Here is a 12,564-nt window from a genome sequence, read left to right on the forward strand (position 1 = left end):
TGCAATTTCCTTTAAAGTCCCAAGCAATTATCTTTAGTGCACCAAACTTCAAGACTACCTTCTCCCACTTGGAAATATAATTCAACCGAAAAATATAATCTTCTCTTCTAGATTATCTAATAATCGCATATGTATGTATTTATCCAATAAACAAATAGTGGACGATTTTATGAATAATCATGGTCAAATAGAAATACAAGGTGAAATTGTCAGAGCAAGAAGGTTAATTACACCAGCGAAACGACTTGTGCTCTCCGGCGTATGTCCTTCAATACCGCACGACTTGCTAATCAGTGAGTTACAAAAAATCGGCATAGTTCCTGTCTCCCCCATGACCTTCCTCAAAATAAGTGCTTCTATGCCTGAGTACAATCACATCCTTAGTTTTCGAAGACAAATCTATATCAGTCCTCACAATCTAACACTACCAGAGTCATTTACTCTTGTTTTTGACAAAACGACATATAGAATATTCATTTCTCAAGACAGTTTAGTTTGCTTTAAATGCAAGAAGCCAGGACACATCTCTTCACAGTGCTCCGACCACTAGCTCAACTAAACCCCAACCAAAACAATGAAGCATCGGTATCCAGCGCAACAAATATATCCTTGCAAGCATGCAATGACACAAACCCTTCTCAGTGTGAACAAATGTCTATTTCTAATATTCCGGAGATACCGAACAAAGTAGATGCATCAAATAAGGACAGTCACATAATTAATCAACCAAAAAGAAACTTTGATGAAATTATTTCACCTGAAGCAGATCCATCCTCAAAAGAATGTAACATTTTTCCACCACCTAAAGTCCAAGCAAAATCTAAAAAACCTAAAATTAGTTCAGCAAGTACTTCTGAATGCTCATTTTCTATCTTACTTGGCCCTGCTAAAAACTTCATAGAAAATCGCCTTCTGCCTTTCCCTCTAAAAGTTGATCAACTTAACATGCTCCTAATAAATATCACGGGGTCAGCAGATTCTATAACCACAATTCAAGAATATACCACAGACCTACCAGCTTTGTCCCATATGCTGTCAAGTTTATCCCTATTTAAAGGAAAGATCCATAAAACGTAAATTCACGTCCATAATGAAAAAAATCCATAATTATATTAGCAGTGAGGCATCGGAAGCGGAAAGTGACACATCTCAGTTAAGCCAACATTAACTTCAAGTCTCTACTTCAGTTGAATATTGATGGTTTTTCCATCGCCTTGCTATGCTCCATCATCTAATTGGTGAACAATCTCTTGATATTTCAGAAGTCCACTTCCTATGGATACCATCTCATATAGGCATAGAAGGGAATGAAGAAGCAGATACTAGTGCACGTAACACTATCACCAGTGACACATCAGAAACAGAGTGTCGGAGTATCGCAGGCGATCTAAAAGTTTATTTCAAAAATACGATATTAAGTGCGTGGAATGACTCTAGTTCGAAACTCAGAACCATCAAAAGTGATATTTTTTCATGGAAGTCCACAGCCAGAAGTAGAAGATGCCAAACTATTATTACACGTCTACGACTTGGACACTGTAGGTATACTCATGCCTATCTCTTCTCAATAGTGAACCTCCAAAATGCGAAACATGCAATACAGTAGACAGTATAAAGCACTTCTTGATAGACTGTCCTAAATATGTAAATCAAAGACAGTCTTACAATTTGTCAAATAACCTGTAAGCAGTCCTCAACAAAAGTTTAGTTCCTAACAATTTATTAGGTTACTTCAAATGTATAAATATGTTACACAAAATTTAACAATTAATTTAATAATTAATTGTTACAAATGTTTAATTGTTTATAAATTGTAATTAATTGTTACAATGATTGATTGTTACAAATGTTAAATTTAAGATTATTACAAATGTTACAGGAATGTCGCTAATAACCTTTGGCTGGATGCGACTTTATTTCTTTAAATAAAAAAAAAAAATTCTAGCCAATATGCTGGATCTTTAAATTGCTCTCCACTTACATCAATATCTGCGGTTTCGGTTTGCGTATTATATGAGGGAGTATTCGCTGTATCCTGGTCCAGTGTAATGTTTTCGGCGGTCGATTTATTTTGGTCCTGTTCTTGTGCATCGTTTTCAGTTAATATAAAAGATTGAACATCTAGGCCTTGGCTTGTTGAAGGTTGAGGTTGTGTACTCGTCGTGGATACAAAAAACTTTTTTATTGAGTCAGCTAATCGCTTGTGGTCTTCCTCTTTTTCTATCCTTCTTTTTCGATATTGTGAACCAGAAAGTCTCTTTCTACCATCAGCCATCTAAATCAGTAAATAACAGTTTATAATTTGAACAAAAATAAAGACCGGAAATTTTTTATGCTAAACAAAAATTGAATCAGTAAAAAGTGTAAAATACTACTTTAACTTTATATAATATATGTAGGTAATAAAAGGCTATTTGGAATAAACTTACCATTCACAATACACTGATAACAGTAATAATATAATGTATAACAGAAATAAATTTAAAAAAAAATCACACTAATAGGCAACTTGTCATTCAATTCGCAATTATTTTTCGTGCCCGAAAGATTAATTTCCCGATAGTTTCGGAAAATCCCGAAAATATCGGGGAATTCTCTAACGCCGCCGCCGGTGCATGTAATCGGTCAGCAGTCATCGGTCAGCGCCAGCTACGCACAATTTTGGTAATATTGTTTTTATTATACTAATGTATATTATACATCAGAGTGAAAAACTGCGCTATTTTCTTAATAGCAACTATTTGGCCAGTTATTTTTTTTTGCACTTTGCTTGCTTGGCGTTTTGATTTTATTTTTTTGATATTTATATTTTTGGTTAAATTTTGCCGCCCCCAAGTATATTTTACGTTATTGAAATCTCCACTTCAATACCAGTTCAACCGTATACAATACTTTAGGTTTTATGCAGTCAGGAACATCTTAAAAAGATAAAACAAAAGCTTAATCGTCTCAATAGTTTTTTTTTATTCATCCTATGTACTGTTTGCCTTAGTTCTGCAACACTTGCTAGTTTAGTTTTATAAATTCTACTTTTTAAGTATCCTCAATGAAAATAATCTTTAGGATTTAAATCGGGTAAACCAGGAGGCCATTCATATATATATTTAGGGATTCTACAGTATTCACTGCCTTCCCTCGCTCAACCGTTTCCATCTCTCTCTGTTGTTCCATTCTCCATCGTTCAGTCCTCTCTTACTCATGGCGTCGTCTACTTCGTTCCTCCAGGATTTTCGGGGTCGTCCTCTTTTCCTCCTTCCTATGGGGCTCCATTCGGTTATTTTCTTTATCCATCTGCTGTCGCTAGTTCTTCTTACATGTCCATACCACTTTAGTCTTTTTTGTTCTATATATGTTAGTATGTCTGTTTCTATTGATGTTCTTTGCTTTATTTCGTCATTACTTCTCCTATCCATTCTTGTTACTCTGCAGCATCTTCGCAGGCATTCCATCTCTGTTGCTACTATCTTACTGCTGGTTTTCTTGTTTATGATCCAATTTTCAGCCCCATATGTCATAATACTTCGCACTAATGTTTTATAAATCTGCGTTTTTGTCTTCATATTTAGGTGTCTATCCCACCATACTGAGTTAAGTTGTCGGATTGCTGTTCTTGTTTGTCCTAATCTTTGTGTAATTTCTTCCTCTGTTGTTGCCTTTTTCGTGATTATAAACCCCAGGTATTTGAATTTATCCTTTCCTTTGATTGTTACGTTGTCATCAATCTGTAGATCTTCTATGTCTTCTTCACTTGTAGATAGGTACTCTGTTTTCGCGAGGTTAATATCTAGGCCAGCCTTGGTATATTTTCCGAGGCCATTCAATACCACCTAATCTACTAATCTATCGTCCGGGAAATATCTGATCTACGCCAAAATGAGATAGAGCTCCGTCTTTCGGAAACCATATCTCATTATAATTGGCTCCAATATGCTTGTTAAATGTCCTTCCATAAAAAATGTCCCAATTAACTAAATACCCACTATACCTGAGCATACATTGAGTGGTTGTGGTCTTTAAGTATTGGTTTTCACGTATCCAGTGTGGATTAACCAATCGTAAATACTTTGGAATTCTCCTGAATGTTTAATAGAATATCTAAACTATTATCGTCATTAGTTGCTCTTTTCGGTCTACCAGACTTTGGACGATCCTTTACACCAGCGGTGCTCAAAGGGCCGATCGTGATCGACCGGTCGATCGCCAAAGTTTTTGAAGTCGATCGCGATTCACGGAGAAAATACGGGGACTGTCCTGACTCATCATACGTGCATGATCGAAATAATTATGATGCTATGTACTTTTCTTTGCAATTTGACGAGTCAACCGATATGACTGATACCGCCTAGTTGTGTATTTTCATTCGGATGGTATTTTCTGACATGTGGGCTAAAGAAGAATGGTTAATAATGCTGCCTCTGAAAGAAAAAACTCGCGGAGAAGATATATACAACGTTTTTATAAATTTTGTGAAACAATACGAGCTACCGATTTACAAACTCGTGTGTATTACAACAGATGTCGAGCTAACGATGACTTTCCATCGTTTTTTTTTTTCATTTCATTGCATCATTCACCAGCAAGTTTTGTGTTCCAAAATTTTAAATATGGACGACATCAAACATTGAAGATGACAACAAACATTGTGAATTCAATCAGAGCGCGAAGCTTGCAACGACGTCTTTTTAAAGCGCAATTGGAAGCTAGCGACTCTGCGGAACACACTGATTTACTTCTGCATACAGATGTGAGGTGGTTGAGCCGTGAAAAATTTTAAGTTAGGTTTCAGGAACTACTTCCCGAAGTAATTTCTTTTTTAGAAGAACGGGGGGATGACACTCATCTACTTCAAAACGAAAAATGGCTGATCTGGCTTTCCTAACAGATTTAACAAATCATTTGACCTCCTTAATTTTGAACTACAAGGTAAAAATAAAACAATTATCGATATGATGAGCGCAATACATTCTTTTGTCAACAAATTGAAATTATTGATTAAGCAAATTAGTAGAAGGGGTTTAACAACTTTCCATCGTTGAAAAAAAGGGTAGCCGCGTAGCTAAAGCACGTCATAACGAGTTTGAAAGACGCTTCGCTGATTTTAAAAAACTGACAGATATTGTATCTGACACTGAGAAATATCCGTTACGTTCAATATGGAGATCATTTCCGTCCAAAATGAGGTACTGAAAATAATTTCGAATATACACCTCTTAAATCCAGAGCGACCGATACGAAATTTTGGACTTTCATATCATCTGAGAAATATCCGTCTTTGAGACGTAGCTCTGCAGCTCATAGCATTCTTTGGATCAACATACTTGTGTGAGTCTGCATTTTCCCAAATGAAGATAATGAAATCAAAATATCGTAATCGGCTAACTGACGAACATCTCTCTTCATGTTGCGTTTGGCCCTCGGTAATTACGTAACATCATATGAAATACGTGTGGATGATATGCAGTGCCATGCATCAACATCCAAATAAAATTAATATGAAAAACATGACTTTAATTACAACTCTCTGTAGTTACAACTTTTTATCAATTTAAAAAAAAAGAAATTAAAATACTAAAAATTAAAAGAATAACGCAGAAAACACACAAAAAATCGCCGATATAACCTATGAAATGCCGTTAGTGTCAAAATTTCATAACAGTGGAGTAAACTTCTCCTACTCCTCCTGGTTTAAAAACAGAGTATAGCAGTCGATCTCCGGACGCTTGCAGTTTATGTGGTAGATCCCATGCAGTATAAGTCTGTACACCACTGCTTTACACTACCAGTTTCATCAAAATTTTTCATTTTTCTGGATACTGTTGATCTACTTATAGGAGGGAGTTCATGGTTTAAATCGTTAAAAAGATTACTTGCTCGTTTCCGGTCACCAAATCCAACTAATAGGAGTACTTGAATTCTTTCTTTTTTGATAAATTTGCCGTTATTCTTGTACTTTTTAAAGTCTGTAGGTATCAATTTTTTTATTTACTATTTTTAACAAAATTTTTTCAGTTATTTGGTTAAGTATTTATTATTGCGTCAAGTATTTTTGAAAAGAAGATGAAATAAGCTTTTCTTTGACCTATCACTTAAAACTTAACCTACATTGCTATTTAAAAAAAAATCAAGATGGCGACGATACTGGAAGCGATGACGTCATACAAACTTGAGTTATCTTGTAAAACATGCAGAATAGAATAGAAACATTAAAATATAAAATAAATATTAATTGTCATTAACCTTTAATGATATGATCCTCTCCACAAAGGGCTTGAGCAATTTCTGGGTCTAGAAATGTAACAAAACAGAAAGCTCTGAAATGTTTTGGCATATATACATCAGTAACTTCGCCGAATTTTTTGAAGTATTGTCTTACGTCTTCCGCCGTTATGTCCTCAGTTAATCTGCCAACATACACTCTACGTGGAAGAGGTACGGAACCTTCCTGTAATAAAAAGAAATAGTGAAACTGTACAATGTTTAAATTAAGATAAAGATACCTTATATCAATTTCAATAGGCTCAAGTGTAATAACTTGGATACAAAATTTTTATTGGTTAGGTTATTAAGTGGAAAAGGGTGATTTGAAATAATTGCTCTATTACATAATTATTATTCTTAACAAACGAATTAGACCAGGGCGAATCTGTTTTGAGGTGCAGAGGTTGCAGAAAAAGTTGTGTGATAACTGGAAATAAAAATTTCTTTTTGAAGTTATACTTCTATACGCGCGCTCCACGTTGGAAATTTGTATGGGAGTGAATCTGTGAAATCATTACATATGTAAGATAATGAGTAAGAGAGAGAGAGACAGAAGATATATTTTCTCTCTCTTCCTCTCTCGAATATAAAAATGTTCCTTTTGTATATATAATTTAATATTATATATATTATATAAAGATATATATACATATAATATTATACATATAATAAAATATTTATTAATATTATTATTTATGTGATATGTTTTGTATTATTTATTAAATGTTCATAATTATATTAGTCTTTTGTATTTTAAAATAATAATCTCAATAAATCACTGTATGATCCAGAACTGTCAATTTTGAAATATCTTTGTGTCATGTCCTCGGTAGTATAGTAGTCAGTATCTTCGCCTGTCACGCGGGAGACCGGGGTTCGATTCCCAGTCGGGGAGGACTTTTTTATTTTTATTTTTTAAATACTTATGGATATTGCATTTTAATTTGTATTGTATTATTATATGGAATTATGTTGCACTGTATTGTATTGTATTTTTTTTATGTTTATTATTGTCATTTTTAAATACTTATGAATATTGCAGTTTAATTTGTATTGTATTATTATATTAATAACAAAATAAACAATTAATTTTACTGCAGAGTATGTGTAAAAAAATTTTTGCATTCAACTCCTTTCATACATATATGAAAATAAAAATATACATTTTCATCAAAATATTGATTCAATCCTTCATTGTTAGTAAGTTGTTATTAATTCTGTTTCTCTTTCAGCTATGTCTTACCTATAGCATTACATATGTAATGATTGTGCAGATTGACTCCCAAATAAATTTGTAACGGCGAATGCGTGTATAGAAGCAAAGAATATAGACGCTATAAGCGTCTATATTCTTTGATAGAAGTGTAACTTCCACCGGCAGTCCCACTGGACTGCCACACCCGTTTTTTTTTTTCCAGCCAATGTTACATCAATATCCAACCAATGGATCGGGGTGAAATTAAGATAATTAAACGTCTGTACTGAAGAGTATTTATGATGAATTTAGTTAATTAGAATTTTGCGTATTAGTGCCCAACACCGATGAGTTTAAAGAAATTGATGAAACTGAGTTTGAGACATGGACACAAATGTGGCAAAAATGGACTGATACGTCACAACCTGATTCATCCCGAAAAGGAGAGTCCAGACGAAGAAAATGATGGGACGGTATCAATATAAAAGAGTAAGTAACCAGGAGGCTGAGGAAGCTGCCAATGTTTTGAGCAACGAGAACCTTTGGACCTTGTCAACATTTTGAACTTGTGCAGAATACATCAGTGGATTTCTGTATAATTCTGGCAGTGCAAACCTATTTAGGCTACATACCTATGTTCGTAACTCTACTTATAGAATGAAAGATTAAAAAGTCTTTGTAACTAGGTTATTTAAAAATGATCCGGTTCAAACCCAGAAACATATTTATTGCAAATTTTTTATATACCACATTCAAAATTACATGTAAAATAACATTTTCATACACACAATACAAATACAGGTACACCAAATCAACACTAACAGTACTTACTTTAGAATTCGGTATTTTCACATCACACCACCTGCCTTCAATCATATGCCTTTGAGACAAAACTTTTATCTGACTCTCATACTTAGCAAATCTTATAAAACCGTATCCTTTAGACTTTCCCTCTTTGTCAGTTTTCAATTGCACCACCAGCAACTCACCATACTTCTCAAAATATTGTTTTAATTCTTTTTCAGTAATTTTATAGGGTAAACCAAGCACAATCAGATCAGTACAGTTCAACTTAGACTCCAAACGCTTGACTTTAGAAGCTGGGCCTTCTAAAGCATCATTATGCTTACGTTTATTCTCTAAAATGGGAACAATATCATTCAACACATATCATACATATACTTTTAACCCTACACTGCTCAATGTATCATATGAAACATACTGATAATTTACATTTATAATAGAGGAATAAAATTAAATCCAAACAACACTATGTAATATATTCGATATATACCACTCTATTATATATACATATTTGGAACCTGGCAACGTCATCTAATATTTTATAAAACGCACGAATTAGTCAGTTGGCGCTGTTGAATTAAATAGTTGGTTATTAATTAAAACTGAGTGTATAAAATTATGTTTTCTGGTTATTAAATTATCTACCAGCCTTACTAGACCGATTGAGAACTGTGAGCGTAACATACGGACTAGACCTTAATATTAAGAAAACTAAATTCATGGTTGTCAGTCGTGCAAATTTAGAGCCCGGGGCACCAATGGCAGGTAGCGAAGAGATCCAGAGAGTCGACAGATGCACTTACCTCGGAACTACCCTCAGCTCACAATGGGACTACGCTCAAAAGATTAGATCCAGAATTGAAATGGCACTGTCTACATTTATTAAGTTGAGATCCTTGCTGTGCTGCAGTGATCTCAGTTTGGGAACCAAGATGCGGATAGTGAGGTATTACATTCTTCCAGTGTTACTATATGGAGTTGAATCCTGGACACTGACGCAAGCCACAGAAAAGCGGATTAAAGCCCTTGAGATGTGGATCTATCGGAGGATACTAAACATATTGTATGTGGACCATGTCACCAACGTTGAAGTCCTACAACGCATGACAAAAGAAAAAGAAGTGCTTAATTTAGTGAAAGAACATAAGCTTGAGTACCTCGGCCACGTGATGCGAAACGAAGAAAAATATCGAATTCTTCAACTCGTTATGCAGGGTAAAGTATTTGACAGGAGAGGACCGGGACGCCGTCGTATCTCTTGGTGGAAAACTTCCGACAATGGTTTGGGATGACCTCCGTGGAGCTGTTTTGCAGAGCAGTCAACAAAACCATGATAGCCTTGATGATCGCCAACATCCGGACCCGATAGGGCACTGAAGAAAAAGACAAATCCACAAGTCATCGAGTATTAGTTTTATTTAGCATCTACTATTATTTTAAGAGGTATAGTAAATAATTTGTTTGTAGAATATCATTTATGATATATAATGTATTAACGGATTTTACAAACACAAAAATATACATAAGTACACATGGACTCAAGAGACAAGAAAACTAAGATCCATTATTGACTACATTATCATGAACCACAAAAGCTCCATCAAAGTGAAAGACATCAGAGTGAAAAGAGGGGCAGAGTGTGGAACAGATCACAAACTTGTGGTGGCATGGATGGAATTCCCCTATATCTGGACAAAACAAAAACATACATCGATTGTTACAACGGGAACGACAATAAACGAAAAGAGGCTCAAATTACATCTATTGCAGGAAGAATCAATAAAAGATTTATACAAAAGCAGACTAGACCAAAAACTAGAAGAATTCAGATATGACACGTTAGATGAAATGCATGAACACATAAAAACCTGCCTGATTTCAGCGGCCTTAGAAGCTCTTGGAGAAGACGACCAAAGGAACACCCATCAGAATATCAAATTAAGGGAAGACACATTGAAATGCATAAAAGAAAAGAAAAAACTACACATAAAATACCTAAACACCAAAAAACAGGAAGACTTAGACCTATATAGAGCGAAAACAGAGAGGTAAAGAAAAGAGTAACAAATGAAAAGAACGAACGATGGGAACAAGCATGCACAGAGATAGAACGACATATCGGAGGAACGAGAAATTCAGAATCATGGCGAATATTAAAAGCACTTCAACGAAATAAGACAGAGAAAACCCAGATCGGCAAAATTAGTGAAAACGAGTGGCAAGAATACTACGTAGAACTACTTACAGAAAACCGTCCCCAATTTCAGGAAGAGAATATAGAACATGCAGGAAATGGGGCATACGACCAGATAGAAATAAGCCTGGCAGAAGTTAAGAGAGCAATCAAGACATTGAAGAACAAAAAAGCCAAAGGACCCGGAGGAATACCAAACGAACTAATTAAAAACGGAACGGAAAAGTTATTCCGCATGCTACATAGAATGTTCGAAAGAGGACTAAATGGAGAAGAAATACCTGCGGAATGGACACAAGCATACATCACATCCATACATAAGAAAGGAAACAGGAAAAAATGTGAAAACTATAGAGGAATTAGTATAATATCGTCGGTAGGTAGAGTTTACGGGAAAATTATTAAAGAAAAACTAGAAACTGAAATAATAGGAAAAATTGGAGAAGACCAAGCAGGGTTCACAGTAGGAAAATCATGCCTAGATCATACGTACACATTAGAACAACTGATAGAGAAGAAAATGGCAAAAGGTAGACCGGTCCATCTGGCCTTTGTTGATCTAAAGAAAGCATATGACTCAATACCTAGAGTCAAATTATGGGAAGCAATGAATGATCTCGGAATCCGACAAACACTAATAAAAGCAGTTAAAGCACTATACAAAGAAAACAAAGTAGCTCTTAAATGTGGAAATAAAGCCTACAATCCATTTAAGACGACAAAAGGACTTCTACAAGGCTGTGCTACGTCCCCTACTATGTCTAAAATATTCTTGGAAAAGACACTCAAACCATGGAGGAGAAAGTGCGAAGGAATGGGCATACCAGTAAGAGACGAATACCTATACACCTTAAGTTTTGCCGACGATCAAGTAGTCATCGCACAAGATGAAGAAGATCTCAGCTTTATGCTCAGAAAACTAGAAGAAGAATATAAAAACAACGGAATGGAAATAAACTTAGAGAAAACCGAATACCTAACAACAGAAAACAAGGATATGAGAAACCTAGAGATAGACGAGGGAAGACAAATAAATGGAACAGATAAATTCAAGTATTTAGGAACCACAATATCGAACCAGGGAACAACAGAAGAAGATATAAACAACAGACTGAGACAAACAAGAAACTGTATAAGACAACTAAACTCAGTGTTGTGGGATAAGAACATTACGATAAAGACAAAAAAGAATATAACACCCTGACAAGAAGTATCCTGACATATGGGTCCGAAAACTGGACAATAAACAAGAGAAATAGAGGTAGAATAAGAGCAGTAGAAATGGAGTTCCTGAGGAGAAGCTGTAGACTTACAAAAAGAGACAGAATTGAAAACGCAGAGATTAAGCGGAGAATGGGAGTGCAATCAGACATAATCGACTATATAGAGGAGAAGAGACTATCCTGGTACGGCCACGTCAGAAGAGCGGACAGAGGACGCTGGATAAACAAAATCACAGAATGGAGCCCGATTGGAAGAAGAAAGAGAGGAAGACCCCGAAGGTCATTCAGAGATGAAATCGACGAGGCTATGGAGAAAAGAACCCTGCGAGATGGAGACTGGAATGACAGGGAAAATTGGAGAAAACGGTTGAGTGAAGGAAGACAGTGAAAACTGTGGAAATCCTTAGTAGTAGTATGTATTTTTTATATTATTTTAGATGTCTAGCTGGGCTATGGAGAGGCTTTTATCAGATAAAGAACTGCAAGATATAGTCAACAATTGGGGCGATAGTGAAGATGATTGTGATGTAAGTGATATTGAAGACTTAAATAATGATGTAGATTTAGAAAATATATACATGCTATATACATTGTACCAACCAAGGTTACTTATAACAACGATTCCCAGGATTTCAAGTTCCAACTACCAAAGCCGATAAGGATCACTGCACATGCAGTATCAGCAAGACCCGAGGTTTTTACACGTTCCCACTGAGTCAGCAGTCACTAATATTATAAAATAATTTGTCGTTCTCTAAATACAATATATAATATGTACCATGGTAGTAAGTAAACCAACTTTCTGTTGAGAATTAGTAGGACCAAACGTTATAGTAATATATTAAAATAAATAACTTTTTAGAGAAACATTTAACCCGTGAAGCATTGAT

The 12,564-nt window shown here is 35.1% G+C and overlaps 1 protein-coding gene across 1 annotated transcript in view; it reads right to left on the reverse strand.

Moving 5' to 3' along the window:
* The window catches only part of LOC140445671 (TAR DNA-binding protein 43-like), a 31,319-nt gene that overhangs the window by 12,133 nt on the left and 6,622 nt on the right, over window positions 1–12,564 (reverse strand). The window contains exons 2-3 of the mRNA XM_072537909.1: window positions 8,285–8,592; window positions 6,238–6,442 (exon numbers count right to left, since the gene is read on the reverse strand). Of these exons, the coding sequence (XP_072394010.1) occupies window positions 6,238–6,442; window positions 8,285–8,592 (513 nt within the window). The remainder of the gene's footprint in view (window positions 1–6,237; window positions 6,443–8,284; window positions 8,593–12,564) is intronic.

This window comes from Diabrotica undecimpunctata, chromosome 7 (assembly GCF_040954645.1).
Source record: "Diabrotica undecimpunctata isolate CICGRU chromosome 7, icDiaUnde3, whole genome shotgun sequence".
NCBI classification, from domain to species: domain Eukaryota; kingdom Metazoa; phylum Arthropoda; class Insecta; order Coleoptera; family Chrysomelidae; genus Diabrotica; species Diabrotica undecimpunctata.